At 39.4% G+C, this 17,615-nt stretch overlaps 1 protein-coding gene and 3 pseudogenes across 1 annotated transcript; 1 reads left to right on the top strand and 3 right to left on the bottom strand.

Annotated features, from left to right (window-relative positions):
• Window positions 1–1,451: 1,451 nt before the first annotated feature.
• LOC136281703 (uncharacterized) lies at window positions 1,452–12,865 on the bottom strand (annotated as a pseudogene).
• On the bottom strand, window positions 2,311–5,992 carry LOC136281701 (uncharacterized). The gene is made up of 2 exons (XM_066168491.1): window positions 4,861–5,992; window positions 2,311–3,513 (listed from the first exon to the last, which is right to left on the bottom strand). The coding sequence occupies exon 1, from the start codon at window positions 5,966–5,968 to the stop codon at window positions 4,871–4,873; it is 1,098 nt and encodes a 365-aa protein (XP_066024588.1). The 5' UTR covers window positions 5,969–5,992; the 3' UTR covers window positions 2,311–3,513; window positions 4,861–4,870.
• Window positions 6,111–9,732, top strand: LOC131784482 (uncharacterized; annotated as a pseudogene).
• LOC131788449 (zinc finger protein 260-like) lies at window positions 9,763–11,898 on the bottom strand (annotated as a pseudogene).
• Window positions 12,866–17,615: the final 4,750 nt, after the last annotated feature.

Raw genomic sequence — 17,615 nt, 5'->3', positions numbered from 1 at the left:
ATGCAGCTGATAAGCAACGAAGAAAAAATGCTAAGGTGACAAACACATGGTGCTTTTTGCTGCAGTTCTAAGAATAACAGCAAATTATAGTTTTCACAGTTCAAACTTTTTTAGAGGTCATGTACTCATGGGAATAAGATGGCGGGATTTTACTGGGGCAAATCCCTCTAAGCTGACATCGCTGCTGATTTGTTTGTATCCTACAATACATTTCTTTTAATTTACACCAATTTTCATTGCATATATTTCAATGTGATTGTAGATGGTGCATAATTTTTCTGCAGTTTGTATTTATATACTTTAGTTCAACCTCCCTCCCTGGAGGTTCAAGGTCAGTGTCTGACTCTGCATACAGGAAGATTCAGGTTTCCTCGTCAGATAAAAAGAGGGTTTCTCCTGACTGGTAGCAGGCACACATTTGTAACTTACGCCAGTGATCGTAGAACTGTAATTCAGAGTCTGTTGTCAACATTGTAATTTTTTCTTGTTGCTGCCTTTGCAGTATTTATGTGATTGTATAAAAAAAAAACGGGAACTGATGCTTGCTTTACGCTGGGCCTCTGTCCAGTACAGCAGTCAGTTTTCCTATTTTACAATGAGAGATTTATTGTCCCGATTGTCTACCATTTCACCTTCCTGCTTTCCGAGGAGTAATAATGACCGTGTTTTCTACTTCTGTTTCATAAACTATGATTGCATGGCAGAATTGCTTTCTTCTAGCAGTTAGAGGTACAAGACTAAATAAAAAAAAAGTCAATATGTTCTTGAAAAAATGATACAAAGAAGTGTTAGACTAATTTGGAGTGCAGAAAAGTAAAATTTGGAGCAAACCACAGTAAATATTGTGCAAAGTCGACTAAATATGCAAGCTTTACCTCTAGCCAGTAGTATTTTTGAAGCCTCTTAAGATCCCACCAGCTAGAGGTACAATACTGTAGTGTTTGTGAATGTTTAAGTCTACCCTCCCCACCCCCCTTGTTTGAATATCGGAGTATTCGTGTTGCGATGTTAATAATCAAAACAACGTGTTGGATTCCTTTCAAATGTGTTGTTTACTGTTTGTGTTAAATCCGTTAATACACTACAAAGACCAAATGGAAAAAAAAGTAAATGTAGACCTACTCTTGAAAAAGTGATTAAAAAAAGTGTAAGACTTATTTGGAGTGCAGAAAAATAAATTGTGAAGCAAACTATAATAAAAATAGGCAAACACGACTGATCTTGTGTGGTGCCGTCATGGATGAAGTCAAGCGAGAGGTATGTATTTGTTTATTATTTATTTATTTAACTTTATTTATACACGGATAAAACATCAGGACTTAAAGTAATTACTAAAATTGCATTAATTACATTATTAAGATACTAATTTACTATTAATTAAATCTAATAACAGCAAAATAAAAACAATGATGAAGTGCCTGCTTTCCATGAATGCCGTGTGATTAATAAACTTATTTGTTATCGAAAAGGAAACCCCTGCAGCCGGATTTAAAGCTAGCAATAGTTTGTGCTTGCCACAGATTGGTAGGTAAGCTGTTCCACATCACCGCACCATTATAGCCATCAGCAGAAATATTGGACAAGATGGCGGCCGCGCTCGCGCATTTCGTCCATAATGGCGTCCAAATAATATAAGAAACTGTATGGAAATCTGTAAAATTTCTAAAATATAACAATCAGGAGCTCATGGTCCCGTCTGCTCTCGATCGAGACATATTCAGTACTGATTCTGCTATTCATCAAACCTCACAGGGACTCGATAAATAAAAACCACTTACTTCCCGAGCCAGTTCTTTTGTCATTGATTATTGACCTAGGTCGCCATACAGTTCTTCAAAATCCGTCGTTCTCCATCCCAAACACTCGCCTATTACAGGAAAGTGCATCAATAAAGTCAACTGCTCTCGATCGAATTGACTGCTACAGAGTTCGAAGCGTCCAAATATCCTGTAAAATTGGAAAATTAAACGAGACTTACCTGTAAGTTGAAGTTTGATTGAAATTCTATCCGTCACCAAGCACTGAGGGTTACGTGAGATAGCATTGCGCCTGCGCGAACTCAGTTTTTAAAGCACTTGCCATGTGTGCAGGAGAAAGAAAACCCTGACCAGCAAAATGGGAGGGCCTTAAAAGGGAGGGCACGTAATCCCTCAGTGCTTGGTGACGGATAGAATTTCAATCAAACTTCAACTTACAGGTAAGTCTCGTTTAATTTTCCAATTCTATTCCGTCACCGCACTGAGGGCTCACGTGAGACTTCAAAGCCCACTGCACACATGAACAGAGTAATGACCAACCAAGCAAGTCATATTGGTCAAAAACAGTTTATTAACTTTACTCTTGTAACAAAACGTTAGAAAAGCTATCTGTGTTGATAACAGGCTTGCTATAAAACTTTGCAAAAGTGTCAGATGAGCTCCATCCTGCAACTGATAAGATGTGCTCTAATGGTACAGATTTCAACAAAGCCTTAGATGTTGCAGCAGCCCTAGTACTGTGGGGCTTGAAAAGGTTTACATCAATTCCTGACTTTTGCATTACAGCTTTGACCCATCTACTGATGGTGTCCCGGGAAACTGGTTTAAATGGCTTGTAATGACTAATAAACAATTGTTGTGCACCTCCACGTAGAGAAGAGGTACGATTAAGATATGCCTTCAAGGTAGTGACAACACAAATGTTAGGGTTGTCCGGGTAAGCTTCAAACTTAACAACAGTGGGTTTCGACCCTGGCTTAGACTGTTTAATAGGCCTGGAGATAATAAAAGTCACAGAAGTTTCTGAAACAACCATGTCCTCCAAAGACAAGTAGTGAATTGTCTGCCCCCGTTGAGCTGATACTAATGACATTAAAGTGACTAATTTTAAAGTCAGATCCTTTAGTGAGCAGTCTGTAATAGAGATTGTCTTAAGATAGTTCAGAACCTTGCTCACATCCCATGTCTCAGGATATCTTGGGTTGGAGGGTCTTGCTTCGTAAACTCCTTTTAAGAACCTCTTAACACTCTCTTGTGCTCCAAAAGTCATCCCGTCCACAGGCTTTAAGACACTGGATAGAGCAGACCTTGCAGTGTTAATACCACTGTAACCGATGCCTGACTCAAATAGCTCCACTAAAAAATCTAGTGCCTGGGGGACAGTGGCAGAAACTGGATCAATCTGTTTTTTATGACAATATGTAGTCCATCTTTTGATGTAAGATGAATACTGCTTTGTAGTTCCTTTCCTCCAGGACTGTAAGATGATGGAGGTTGCCTTTTGAGAAATTCCTTGTGTCTCATAGGACTGCTGGACAATCTGTATGCAATCAGAACCATTTTCCTGAATAGGGGGTGGACTTCTTGTGGCATCCCCGGCATTTGTAAGGCAGTTCGTTGTTGTGGTAACACTCTTGGAGCAGCCACTAACATGCGAAGAAGTTTGGGATACCAACTCTGGGTTGGCCACATTGGAACTATCATCAATCCCTCTGCACAATCGGTTTGTATTTTCTGTAGGCATCTTGCAATTAAACTGAAAGGAGGGAAAGCATAGAACAAGTGTTTATCCCATGTTACAGAAAATGCATCAATAAAGGCTGCCCCTGGGTCAGGTTTCCAGGATACATAGCATGGAACCTGATGATTTAGTCTGGATGCAAAGAGGTCTATGGAGGGCTCCCCCCAGATATCTGTTATCATCCATTCCTTGTTGTCTGAGAAAATGCGTGATTCCTGATCTGCCTCAACATTTTTGGTCCCTGGGATATGAGCAGCTGTTAACCATATTTGTTTTTCTATGCACCACTGTCAAATATCTTTAGCAATAGTGTGACATTCCCTAGAATGTACACCTCCCATAGCATTAATATAGTTCACAGTTGTAGAGTTATCAGAGTAAATCTTAACGTGAATGCCTTGCTCATTTTTGCAAAATGCCTTAAGTCCAAAAAATTGCAGCTAACAGCTCCAGACAATTAATGTGATATTTTGCTTCTTCCTCTGACCATCTACCCCCTATTTTCTCTGTCTCTTTGACAGCTCCCCATCCTTTAGTTGATGCATCGGTGTAAATTATTACATCAACCTTTGAATTAGGCAATAATATGGGGTAGTTATTTGTCTGTATGTTATCATACCACCACTTTATCTCTGAAAAGCTTTCTTGGGATAATCTCATTTGAGCATTATAATTGCCATAGTTTTGTCTTAAGGCTGTAGTTTTATCCCTCTCAAGTTGTCTATAATACAGTGGTCCACATAAGATTCCAGGAAAACTTGACACTAAAAGCCCTATAAAGCTAGCTAGTTCCTGGATTGGGAGCTCAACAAGCTCCATCATTTTCTTGCATCTTTCCCTTATGCGCTGGATTTTTCCCTGTGTTAAGGAGACAGTCATATTAACTGAATCCAAGACAAATCCCAGAAATGTAAGGACTTGAACTGGCTGTAAGACCAACTTATCAGGATGTAGGATAAAACCCAATGTTGAAAATAAGTCACAGGTATCCATCTTAAAATGTTGATACTCCACATGTTCATTCAAATTCTTCAAATTTAGAATTAATCTAAATCCTCCATCTTTCTTAGGGCGTATGAATATAGTAGAAATATATTCACCAGGGCAATGTGTGGTTTCTGAAATCACACCTTTGGTCAGCAGTTTATCAATTTCATTGTCAATGACCTCCTGCTCTGGTTTTGTAAAATTTATTTCTTTTGGTGGCATAAACTGCATTGGCTCTCCATTTTCAAACTCAATTTTATAATTTTTCACACTATTAAGTATGAAAGGATCTGAGGTTATACATTGCCACTGAGAGGTAAATTGTTTCAGTCTTCCACCTGTAATTTTAATAGGTTGCTCTGACACATTTCTTACCTCAACGTTGTTAGCAGTCTGATTCATTTTGACTTCCCCTCCTTCTTCCTCTTGAAGTTCGGAGGATGTTTGTGGTCGTTTTTCCACGGGAGTTGTGCCTGTGATAATCAGGCTTGTTCGTTGATCGACCACTGTGTGTGGAGACTTTCTTTCCCACTCGATTGACTTCGGTCAATTCTTTCACTTGTTTCGGGAGATCATTGCCAAACAATTGGTCAGTGATCGGAACCGACGAGGAGCAAAGATGTTTGTATTCCTCGTGTAAATCCGGTTTAATAAATTCCCTTCGTCTTTGATTGAGTTCATTGTTTGCATTAGCGAACAATGTAAGTGCATCTGTTGACTTTTGAAGAAGGTCGTTTCCCGCTGGGAGTGACGACAAGTGCTCAAGGAGTTTGTCGATCATATTTGTCAACGCGCACATTCCTTTGAAGATGGATGTCTGCACCTTTTGCAGTCTAACATCTTGGGACCGGACTGTTGGAGTAAGGTGGTCCCATACTGGTTGATTGACTCGTACTTTTGTCAAGAATTCACAGTTCTCTGGTCTGTGATACTTGTTCAACTTTTCCTGAAGTTTCTCTTCAGGCAGCCCTTCTTTGAGCATGGCATTCACTACATTCGCCAGCTCTGTGTTTACACTTGGGCCCGTCTCCTCTTTCTTCAGCTCTTGTTTCAAGCTGTTAAGTACCTCAAATTTTCCTTCATTAGAAGGCATATTTTGAGCCCCGGTTGAGTCAGCCAGCTTTGTCACAGCTTCTTCTAAGCTCGTAGTTTTGTCATGTCGCTTCTTCTTCGTGGGGGGCTCTTCGCTGACCTCGTGGTCATCCTCGGCAGATTTTGCCTCCTGTTCTTCCTCCGTGTCAACATATTGTATTTCAAAGTCTGACTGAAACTGTTTGAACGACTCAGCAATAGTCTTGGATAAATCTTGAGACATCTGGGTGAAACCCTGTCTCAGCGTAGCGGCCAGCTCGTGTAAACCATGTGAGTCAGTTTTGGCGCCATCGGCGCCGCAAATTTCCCTTTCGTAAACGGTCGTTGCCATTTGAAACGGTCGATGCCATTTCTCGGAACGGTCGTTGCCATTGAAAACGGTTGATGCCATTTCTCATGACGGTCGATGCCATCGTAAAGGTCGATGCCAAGAAGGAACCGATATTTCCGACTCTCTCCGACGACATGCGTGACAATTAGAGCAATGCGTGACTAGCTTTCCCACAAACCATCGCGATTTTTATCAAATCAAAATGGCGGACAAACCCGACAATTTTCTCAAAGATCTAATATCTTCAGCCATAAAAGAAGTCGAATCGAAAAGAAAATCTTTTGAATCGACCCAAATTACAAAGGAGAGTTTTCTAGCTTCGCTTCCAGATGATTCATTTTACTACCTGAAGGCAATTTCAGGAAATGGAGAAAAGTTCAAAGTGCACTTTTTGACCGAAGATATAACGAAAGAAAACCTGGAGCAATGGATATCCGAATATGAAGTGAGAAACAGCATCTCAGTGAAGTTAAAGACAAAGAAGGCAGCAGCAAGTGGCTATGTGTTGCAAAACTACTATAGATGCCAACACAACACTCGCAACTGGAGTCCAAGTAAAGATCCACAGCAGAAATTGTACTTGAATCCATCTGCCAGAGTAAAGAACACCGATTGCCCCTTTCAGATGATAGTCAAAATAGACAGCGAGGGATGTTGTTCTGTGGACATAGAGTGGGACCACAACCATTCACTTGAAACTCTGGAGACCTCTAATTTCCGTGACCTTTCTCCTGAGTGCACAGAAAGGGTTTTGAAGCTGTTTGAAAGTGAGCATACACCAGCAACCGCAAGGCAACAGTACTTGAAAGAACTCAAAGAATCATGTCAGGATGAATTGGAATTTCACAGGAAAAAGGCCAATCGGGCAGTTATGCCAAGAAAAAGGGACTTTAGTTACCTCTACACGCAATTTGGTAAGGATAGGTATGGTGGACAGGGCGTTATGATGTTTGAAAGACTTGCCGAAAGGCTTGAACAATACAAGAAAGACAACCCTGAAGCTACTACTTGTTACCAGATACATGAAGGTGATAATACGCCTCTTATAATTGCTATTGTAACGCCTCTCATGAACTGTGTACACAAGGAAGTGCAGCAGTCTGGTGAGATGGTTTTTGTTGATGCTACTTCTAATACAGAAGAGCACAATCTTAAAGTGTTTTTAATGTGCACAAACAATGTATCTGGAGCACTTCCACTTGGCATCTTGATCACCAGTGATGAGCAGGAGTGTACACTTAAACAGGGCTTTGAAATGCTTTGGTCCTGTTTGCCAGAGTATGCATTCAATGATCGTGGTCGGGAACAAGGCCCCCAAGTCATCCTTACAGACAACTGTAAAGAGGAAAGAAATGCTCTGAAGTCTGTTTGGCCAACATCTGTTTTACTTCTTTACATCTTCCACATGCTCCAACAACTTTGGAGATGGCTTCACGAGAGCAAGAACAGTATCAGCCAAGCAGATAGACCCTATTTTCTCACCCTTTTCAAGAGGTCCTTATATGCCGAGACAAAACAAGATTTTGAGAACTGCTTCAGTGAACTTTTGAATGATGGCTGTTGCAAGAAATACCCAAATCTAGTCAGCTATTTGCAAAATCTATACAATGACAAAGAATCTTTTGCTCTATGCTTTAGAACTGAACTGCCTGTTAGAGGTAACCACACCAACAATTTTGCCGAGGCTCAGTTTTTGGTTCTTAAGGATGTAATTCTGCAATGCACCAAAGAGTACAATGTTGTTGGGCTTCTAGACAAGCTGACTATTGATCTAGAAGATCACTACAAGAATAAGCTCCTTCGTATTGCTGATGGGAGTTTTGATGGCGTGTACAGACATCGCTTCTTTGGCAAAGGGAAAGACGGAAGCACAGGGTTTAAAGTCCCTGATAAAAAAGATCTTGATGCCTACCTCTCAACTGTAGAGAACTTTGGCAATAATGTATTCAAAGTTGAAAGCTCTTCAGATAGCAGTCACAGGTCAGTAGTGTTTTTTCTTAGCCATCACAATAGCATAATGCTCTGATGGTACAAGAGGGCATGTGTGGGTGGGCATTATTTTCCTATCTTTCCCCCATTGTCTGATTCAAATTATCTTGATAGGGGAAGCAGTGCAGAGGGGGGGGGAGGGGGCAGTGTTTCTAGGCTCCTCCCCTTTGGAGCAAAAATACATAAAACATGGGGACATAACATGCATAACATATGAGATACATGTAATTCCTGCAGTTAATCCATATGCTGCATTTCAAGGATGTTGATTTAGCATAAGGAAGACCAAAACATGAGTAAGATATTGTCCAGGGGGTGGGGTACCTTTAGTAATTTCCCTTCTTGGCAGGGTATTGAGTTTTTTATAGCAGAGTAAGAGCAAGTCCTTACTCTGCTGTTAGGAATATTTCCATTAATATCTTAGTGGATCAACCCGTTGAAGGTCTAGAATGTATCTATTACAGATTGAAAAAACAAAAATTCCAGTTGTATTGAGATATTTATGAATTGTCTCATTGGTTCTTTGTCAGTTATACAGTGGACATGACTCTTGGGATATGTACCTGCACGGTTGGTAAAAACGGGAGCCCATGCAAACACCAGTATGTCCTGTGGGTGGCAAATCTAGCAGACTGCATAAACTTCATTCCAGTCAGTAATCCACATGAGAGGCAGAAATTGGCCTGGCTAGCAATAGGAAAGACACTTCCTGTTGCTTGTTATAAGCCATTACGCTCTAGTGACGCTGGACAAACATCACAAACTGATGGTTCTAATGGTTTTGTAACAGAGGCATCCACTAGTATGGAAACAGCACAACAAGGGCCAAACTGCTCAACTGCTGAACTAATACAGAGCAATGATGATGAGGATGAACATTCCACTGAACCAATACAGAGCAATGATGATGATGAGGATGATTCCACTGCAAATGCTGAACAATTGTTGAGAAACTCTTGTGAACAAATAATTCAAAAGCTCCAAAGCTCAAGAGACCTTAATTTGGCTAAAGGTGTAATCAGGTTCGCAAAAAGGGTAACATCCTAAACCACTGCTAGATCTATGCATTCTAATTTGGCAAGCGCTCTTTTTTCTTTTGGGTCCAGTGAGGTGAAAAAAACCGGAAATGGAAAAAAGATCCGAGTCCAGCCCAACAGAAAACGAAAGTGTGGTAGTGGAAGCCGTCAGGTTGTATCAAAAGGGCGACCAGTACAACTACAAGAACCAACCTCCAAGAGGAAGCGCACCCATGACTTGGCTAAAGCAGTACAAACAAACACGAAAAGTAGTAAGAAGTCTGGGTCCCATACTATGAAATCCAAGACAAAGCACATGCAAAGGAAAAAATAGGAAAACAGAGAAATCTTAGTGAATAAACAATGGAATGTTCGCATAATGTTTAACATAGAGGGAAATTCACTTAAGGCAAATTGTCTAGATTAAAAACCTCTCTTGGATCTGCCCCTGAACAACAAGGTTATTAAAAAGATTGAGGTTTTGACATTGTAAATAAGTTATAATTCATTCTTTCCTGTTGAAGTCTAACACAACATTTGTAATGATTTAAAATTTGGTTTGAACAGTAACATGATGTACATGTGCCAGAACTTAAGGATTCTTCCATGGGTTCAGATAATTGGTACGATGCCATACAACCGTATAGTACTCTAGCCAATTTCAAACACTTATAATTTGATTATATTTTTGTTCAAGTGAAACCTTGTGGGTATGAAGGTCTGTTTGCTGATATCCTGATTGAGGAAAATTATAAGCAAAGTTCAGCCATTGATTCACATGGGGCGCTAACTAATACTCAGGTAAATTAAGGCATTGGCCTCCAGTTATTTCACCCAAAAAGTGGGGGGGGGGGTGGTCTATCTTCTGAAGATTAAGCTGTACAAACGTAAAACTTTGAAAAGATTGAAGGTTTGAAATTGTAAATAAGTTTTAATTCATTCTTTCCTGTTAAAGTCTAACACAACATTGTAATGATTTAAAATTTGGTTTGAACAGTAACATGATGTACATGTGCTGAAATGACCACAATTAATTTCAAAAATCGATAATAATAATTTAAAAACAAAAACAATTATGTATTATAGATTGATCCAATAGTCCTTTCAAATCACTCCAGTTAAAATCACTAAATGCAGGATAGGTTAATTAAACATGTGACTTTTGGTGTCTTATAAGATTTCGTTTCTCTGCAAAAGTCTTTTGACAATGATCACACTTGTTGCTGTCTTTATGTTTCTTGTCTTTATGCCTCTTTAGCTTTTGCTCATGGTCAAACAATTCATTGCATTCCTCGCAAATGCACTCATGACAACCTTTCTGGTGGTATTTGAAGTCCTTCTCCCTTGTGAACTGGGTGCTGCAGGTTGGACATTTTTTTATCTCTGCTATTCCCATATCAAGGTCTTCCCTCAAGCTCTGTGCTTTATCTTTCCAGTCCTATGAAGATCATAGCATGATATTTTAAAAGGGGGGAAATATATTAAGGAACAATCGTGTATTTTTGATTCCCCCTATTTTTTTTATAAACTAGATTGCAAAGACAGTTTTTTTCACCCTCTATCATAATTTTTTGAGGATAATACCCCCTTGCCTCCCCCCCCCCTTTCCTCAAAACCTGGATCCGCCACATGTAGGTTATTTCTAATTAAAATTTAGGTTAAATTAATTGGTACATTATAATGGGCCTTGCTATCCCCTAGGTAAAATAACAAGTCTGAACATTATATTACAAAATTGACATTCAGCTTGAGGTCCCAGCTTGATTCAAGATCAACATTCATAACCTAAAATACTTTTAATTGGAAAGTTTGACGAGAACATTTACACTCTCGGTCCTTACAAAGTTAGCCACGTAAACCACATAGTAGTCCACTGAAATGGGGCAGGGTTAATACACAAACATTCGCAATGTTAGAAGTTTATAACTAACCTTTCGTCTGTCTGTCGGCAATTTCTTCCACATATTGCCAACCACTTTGAAAACCTGCCCGATTCCCCCCTTTCTAAGTTGTTCCTTGACATCTGGCTGTGGAATGATACAAAGTACGAGGAAACTATATCAGCTTATATCGAATGTAATTTCAAGGCCTACAAGAATAACGAATACAAGTGCAACACTTACAGATAAGATATTTGTCAATGACATAAACGAAAATTTTAGATGCGGTATATTTTTCACTGATATTTCTGATCACTTAATCTTAATCACTTGTAATCGGATGTAAAGGATGTAAGGGAAACAACATGTTTTAGACTATTTGAACAAGCACTTTATCCAGGCTGAAAATGATTGAATATTTCGGGAAATAAAAAAAAACAAACTCACCGCAACTGACTGCATAAAGGAGTTCCACCCCGTTGGCTTCTTAATTGATTTTTGTTTTGTTTCTGCAAAAGAAGAATGGGTTCGTTCTGTTTCAGCTGGGCTCAACTCTCGCGCACGTGGATTGCTCCGCCATCTCATAAACAACACTGCCCGGAAGTGACGTCCGAGCGTGCCAACAGCGTACGAGCTATTCACGAGGGCTGTCGTCTGCTCGGCTAGTTTTAGAAATGGCATCGACCGTTTCAAATGGCAACGACTGTTCTGAGAAATGGCATCGACCGTTTCAAATGGCAACGACCGTTTACGAAAGGGAAATTTGCATCGGCGCCATCACCTCTTTCGATGATTCTAACATTTGCTTCAATGTGTTCGCTTCTAGAGCCACTACTTTTCCTTTTTAAGTTGTCTTTCTCGCCCTTAAGCTCAGATTTATCCGAGGTCTCGGGTATTTTTTGCGAATTATCGCTTAAAACTAAAATTCTCAGCGTGTTGAAAAAACAAACGTCCGTTCGCTCCAAAGGCGGCAACACACTGAGTTCGCGCAGGCGCAATGCTATCTCACGTGAGCCCTCAGTGCGGTGACGGAATAGAATTGCCATTTCCTCCCATCGAAAAAGTTCCCAACGCGCCAGAATATCCCTTATTTTCCATGTTGAGTAAGTGACGAGACACCATCTTGAAAACTATGACTGAAATAGTTAAACACGAGCAACGCTGATCTTCGAATCGTCGGCCATATTTGTTTATGTTCTTGCGGGGAAATAAATTAGTTCTCGGTCCTTTTCGGAATAAAAATATGCCAGGCACTGAATGCAAATTCAGTAGTCTTAGCGCGAAAATTAAATTAAAGCAAATCAAAATTTTGACATCATGTCATCGCTCTGCCTCAAAAATCCCAAAGATTTACTTGCAGGTCTTCTTTTCTTTTTCTTTTCATCAAATAGAAGATCTGCGGTACTCAAATTATATAAGTCATGGTACGAAACACTCTTCTTTGCAGATCGAGCCGTGATCGCCGCCATATTGAATTCTCTTAATATTCTATTGTTCTGGAGTGTAATACGATATACCGCTGATAATTGTTAGCGGGCTCGAAATGTCCTTGATTTCTGGCGATGTGAAACTGTTTTTTAGAAAATTAGTGCGGGGGAGTGGAACAGATAGTTTGCCTTCACAATTCCTAAGAGAATAGGCAGATATTGCTCTCGTTGGAGATTAAGTTTTTGCCAGCCTAGTCTAACAAAGAGATCATCCGCATTGGTATGATATGAAGAAGAGGTCAAATACGCGCAGCGTAATTCTGTCGTTTTTGTCGTTTAATGGAAAGAGATTTATTGCAATTCTTCCATACGACACTACAGTAACCGAAATGAGGTTGAACTAAGGCATTAAAGATGCATAGGAGCGTTTCAAAAGGAACAAAAGATCTGCTTCTTTTCAAGATGCCAATGCAGGAGGCAATTTTTTTTCGAAATATGTGCGATATGGACGTTCCAAGTTAAGTTTTCATCTATATATAATCCAAGAGGTTTCGTAAATTCTACTTGTTTTATAGAATTACTGTCAATAGTAAAAGAAGGGAGTCTATTAAAAGTATTTAACCTTTGCCTTGAACCAATCAACATAAACACAGTCTTTGACTTATTAAGAGTGATTTTATTTGCCGATAAAAAGACAGTAATTTTAGTTAGATCATCGTTCATATTTTCCTCCACATAGGCAACATCGTTACTGGCAAAGGTCAAATGAATATCACCCGCATATATTCTGGGATGTGAGTTAACAATACAGTTCGGTAAATCATTTATATAGAGTATAAAGAGGAGAAGTCTAAGTATTGTACCTTGAGGGATACCGCAAGTTAAAGGTTGACTATCTGAGAGAGAGCCATTTACAAAGCATTTTTGCGTACGATTGTTCAAGTAAGATTTAAACCAGTCAGCCAAGTTGCTTCTGACACCATAGGCTTTTAATTTAGATAGCAACGTAGAGTGATCAAGGTGTCAAAAGCTTTCTTCAGATCGAGAAAAATCACTGCATTAACATTACCTTTATCGATATTAAAAGCCCAATTATCTGTGGCTTCGGGTAAGGCGGTAGCAGTGGGGTGAAGGGAACGAAACGCTGACTGATTACAGGAAATTAGATTATTTTCAGTTGAATATTCGTAAAATTGATTGTATACGATTCTCTAAAAGACCTCAGCCACAACAGGAATTATAGAAATTGGGCGGTAATTATTTAAATCGGAACGTTCTCCCTGTTTAAATAAAGGAATTACTTTTGTGGATTTCCATTCAGTAGGAGAAACGCCGGATACAATAGATCTATTGAAAAGGTTTCCTGGAATAACTAGATCAAGGATCACTGGATCACCGGATCAAGGATCACCGGACTAAGGATCAAGGATCAAGGATCAAGGATCAAGGATCAAGGATCAAGGATCAAGGATCAAGGATCAAGGATCAAGGATCAAGGATCAAGGATCAAGGATCAAGGATCAAGGATCAAGGATCAAGGATCAAGGATCAAGGATCAAGGATCAAGGATCAAGGATCAAGGATCAAGGATCAAGGATCAAGGATCAAGGATCAAGGATCAAGGATCAAGGATCAAGGATCAAGGATCAAGGATCAAGGATCAAGGATCAAGGATCAAGGATCAAGGATCAAGGATCAAGGATCAAGGATCAAGGATCAAGGATCAAGGATCAAGGATCAAGGATCAAGGATCAAGGATCAAGGATCAAGGATCAAGGATCAAGGATCAAGGATCAAGGATCAAGGATCAAGGATCAAGGATCAAGGATCAAGGATCAAGGATCAAGGATCAAGGATCAAGGATCAAGGATCAAGGATCAAGGATCAAGGATCAAGGATCAAGGATCAAGGATCAGTTCAAAATTAATCAAATAAATTAAATAAATTAATGGGCATGATTGATTGCTCATCTACGTGACTCAGTCAAGATGTCTCTCTGTTGACAGACAGGTGCTGTTTTTTTAGCCCTTCCCCCGTCCGCAGACTTTCACGCTACCCCCAAGTACGCTTGATCGCAAGCTAGATAAGAAACTTTCTCTTAATAATAATAAATAATAATAATAAATAAGAACTTTATTTATCGTATAAAATGGATCAGCTAGTACACAAGCAAAAGCTGGTATTAACCCATGTGTAGTATATAAAAAAATGCTCTATAGCTTCTATCTCTATGAATAAAATATCGACTACTGTAAAAAAATCAACTCTAAGATTAAGTTAGCAAACAACGATGCGATTTAACATCTAAGTCTCTGAAATAACCATACAACTCAGTCGTAAACCTCTTCAAAGAGGTTATGTCTTTACTGCATTTGGGAAAACTATTCCAATCTACTGCTGCAGAATACTGAAAAGGTGTTTGGCCAGTTATCGTTTTGACCTTGGGAAGATGCAATAAAGTCTTATCATGTAAATTTCTATCATGCATACGAGATCTACATATAAGATAATCCACCAGTTGATCAGGGCAGCTAATATTATGTACAATCTTAAAAGACAACATGGCACGCAAAAAGCGCCTACGATTTCCTAAAGTAAGAAGACCTAACTTACATTGCATTTCTTGTGAGCAAGTTTTCCTATTGGTATTCAATATCGAACGCATAGCCTGATTTTGCAATCGTTCAATCTTTAAATATACTGTTTTAGAACAGTCTAACCACGTCATTGACCCATAATCCATGATGGGCAAAATGGTGTGCTTATAAATTAACAATAAAATATCCTGCGATAAAAAGCCAGAAATTCTATTTAGCATTCTCAGCTTTGGATATACTCTCTGGGAGATATATTTTATGTGATAATCCCAAGATAGATTTCTGTCTACATATGCATCTAAATATTTATAGGAGTCTACTTTATTCAGTCTTTGATCTTGTAGATAAATGTCAACGTTAGTGCCAATTGCAGCTCTAAAGGCAGGTCGTGATCCTAATAGCATGAAATTGGATTTTTCGGGATGGGCCACCATCTCATTTTCCTTGAGCCACATATCGATGTGCGCAAGATCTTGGTTTACACATACCACCGCTGAAGTAATATCCTTATCTGCAGAATGGATCTCTGTATCGTCAGCGAAAAGTGTACAACTTGAATGTTCTACAGTAGGTAGCACACCATTTAGGTAGACAGAGAATAGAGTCGGTCCCAGAACCGATCCTTGAGGTACCCCACGACGTATACCTAGCAGATCAAATACCCTACCATTGCACGAAACAAACTGTTTCCGATCTTCCAAATAGTTCCTGATCTACTGAAGCGAGGTGCCGCGTAGAGCGGCTAGTTTTTTGACTGAGTGTGATTGATAACATCAAACGCCTTCCTTAAGTCAAGAAAGGCAACAACAGATATACTTCTCTCGTCGACTGCTCTCTTCCATTCATCCATGAATGAAAGTAATCAATACAATTTTGCAAGAGGAAAACTTTTTATATGAAAACTGACTCTTATCAATTAGATCGTGTTCGATTGCAAATTTTTGCAACTTTTTGTTAGCGAAACCCTCAAAGACTTTGGAGACACAAGGTAGGCTGGAAATTGGTCGATAGTTATCGCAAGCTGTCATCTCACCTCCTTTATGGAGAGGTGAAACACGGGCTATTTTCCAGTTTGAAGGAAAAATTCCGCTATTCCACGACTCATTAAACAGGTAGGCAGCACTCGGAGCTAACTGACCAGCCGCAGCCTTCAAAACTCTGGCAGGAATATCATCAACACTTGTGGCTTTGGATGTTTTCAGAGAAATGAAAGCTTTATATGCATCCTCATTTGTCACTGGATCAAATGTGAACTCAGCCGGTATCACCCTGTGTGTCTACTTGAAATGGAGGTATAGTACTCACAGGTCTATCCGGGTAAGCTTCGTTAAGGACAGAATCAGCAATGCTTACAAAGTGAGAGTTAAGCTCATTCTCGGTATCCAGCTTGCCAATGTTCTTTGCTTTGGTCTTTCCAAGCAAAACAAGTTTTAATGTCTTCCAAAACTGTTTTGGATCGCCTCTGTGTTCTTGAAGACGTGTCTTGAAAAAAACCCTTCTTTGCTTACGCAATTTGCAAGTAATCTCGTTTCTTAATTGTCGGTAAAGAGGCCATAGCTCCCTATTCCCAAACTCTCGGATACGCCTATGCAATTGGTTTCGTCTCCGCATCAGTCTTAAAATAGAGCTGTTCAGCTAAGGATGCGTGGTTTTTCTTATCCTTTTCTTACGTAAAGGAAAATTATTGTCCATACAACTCTTCAAAAACTTTGACCAGACGTCAACTTTCTCGTTAATATCCTGTGCGGAACTCAAAGTGCCCTAAGGCATATGGGAGAGATTTTCGGAGAAGGCCGTTATGCTTTCCTCTCGCCATTTACGCATCGATATCACTTGATGTTGTGAATGACAAGATACTCTAGGAATCACTCCATAAATAGGAAGATGATCACTTAAGGAGGTCTCCAAAACACCAGTACGAGAGAAAATACCGGGCGTCGATGTGATCAAGACATCAATAAGTGTAGAGGAATTTTCAGAATGTCTTGTATTCGTAGTTATGAGCTGGTGTAGACCATTAGCATCTAAAAACTCCAACGCTCTTTTAGTTTGCGCTAACGTCGGTTCGTGAAAATTGCAATTGAAGTCGCCAGTGATTATAACCTCTTTTCCGGCTCGATGTTCGGCCCTAATGACATCGTCAAGGTAGTCAAAGAATTCATTCACTGGAGAGTCAGGAGCTCTGTAGGTACAACCGATGACGTACTTAGTTTTCTTAATTTTCCCTTCAATCCACACAACCTCAAAATCCCTTTCCTCAAGATCTTTAGATTGCAATGTAGTTTCCTGGGATTTTTATTGCATAGACAACGCAAACGTCTGTAATTTTATTCTCTCACTAGAGAAATAAAAAGAGAACTTTTTATTTTGTCATTCACACAAACCTTTTTTCTGCACTAAAATATTTGTAGACCAATGGACAACAAAATCGCCATTATTTTCCACTTCTTTGCATTTTCACCCAAGCATTAGTCGATCTAATAAATAATTCCCAAGTTTTCTCTTTGACATTGAGCTGGATATTTCATCTGTTCGCGAAAAGGTAGTTTAAAAACATTACGTTTTTTTTAAGCACTTCTGCCTTTGCACACCATGTTTAACCGTTGGTGCGGTTCCCATGTTGAAGCTATCGAGAAACAGAGAATCGGCAAACGTCAAGGTCCTTTATTTTGTCGGAAGTGATCAAAAGTGTGGGACTAAATTTTCTGTCTGCTGTGCTTACTGGTGACAAAAAAAAAAAAAAAAAAGAAAAAATAATTCTTCCTCATTAGTCGTCAGGTACTTCCTTTCAATAAAAA

Source organism: Pocillopora verrucosa, chromosome 6 (assembly GCF_036669915.1).
Source record: "Pocillopora verrucosa isolate sample1 chromosome 6, ASM3666991v2, whole genome shotgun sequence".
NCBI classification, from domain to species: domain Eukaryota; kingdom Metazoa; phylum Cnidaria; class Anthozoa; order Scleractinia; family Pocilloporidae; genus Pocillopora; species Pocillopora verrucosa.
Note: the sequence above shows the minus strand (reverse complement) of the source record. Positions and strands in the feature narration are given on the sequence as shown.

Excerpts from the sequence above, each read along its gene's own strand:
- LOC136281701 (XM_066168491.1), bottom strand. The coding sequence starts at position 5,968 with ATGGCATCAACCGTTTTCAATGGCAACGACCGTTCCGAGAAATGGCAT.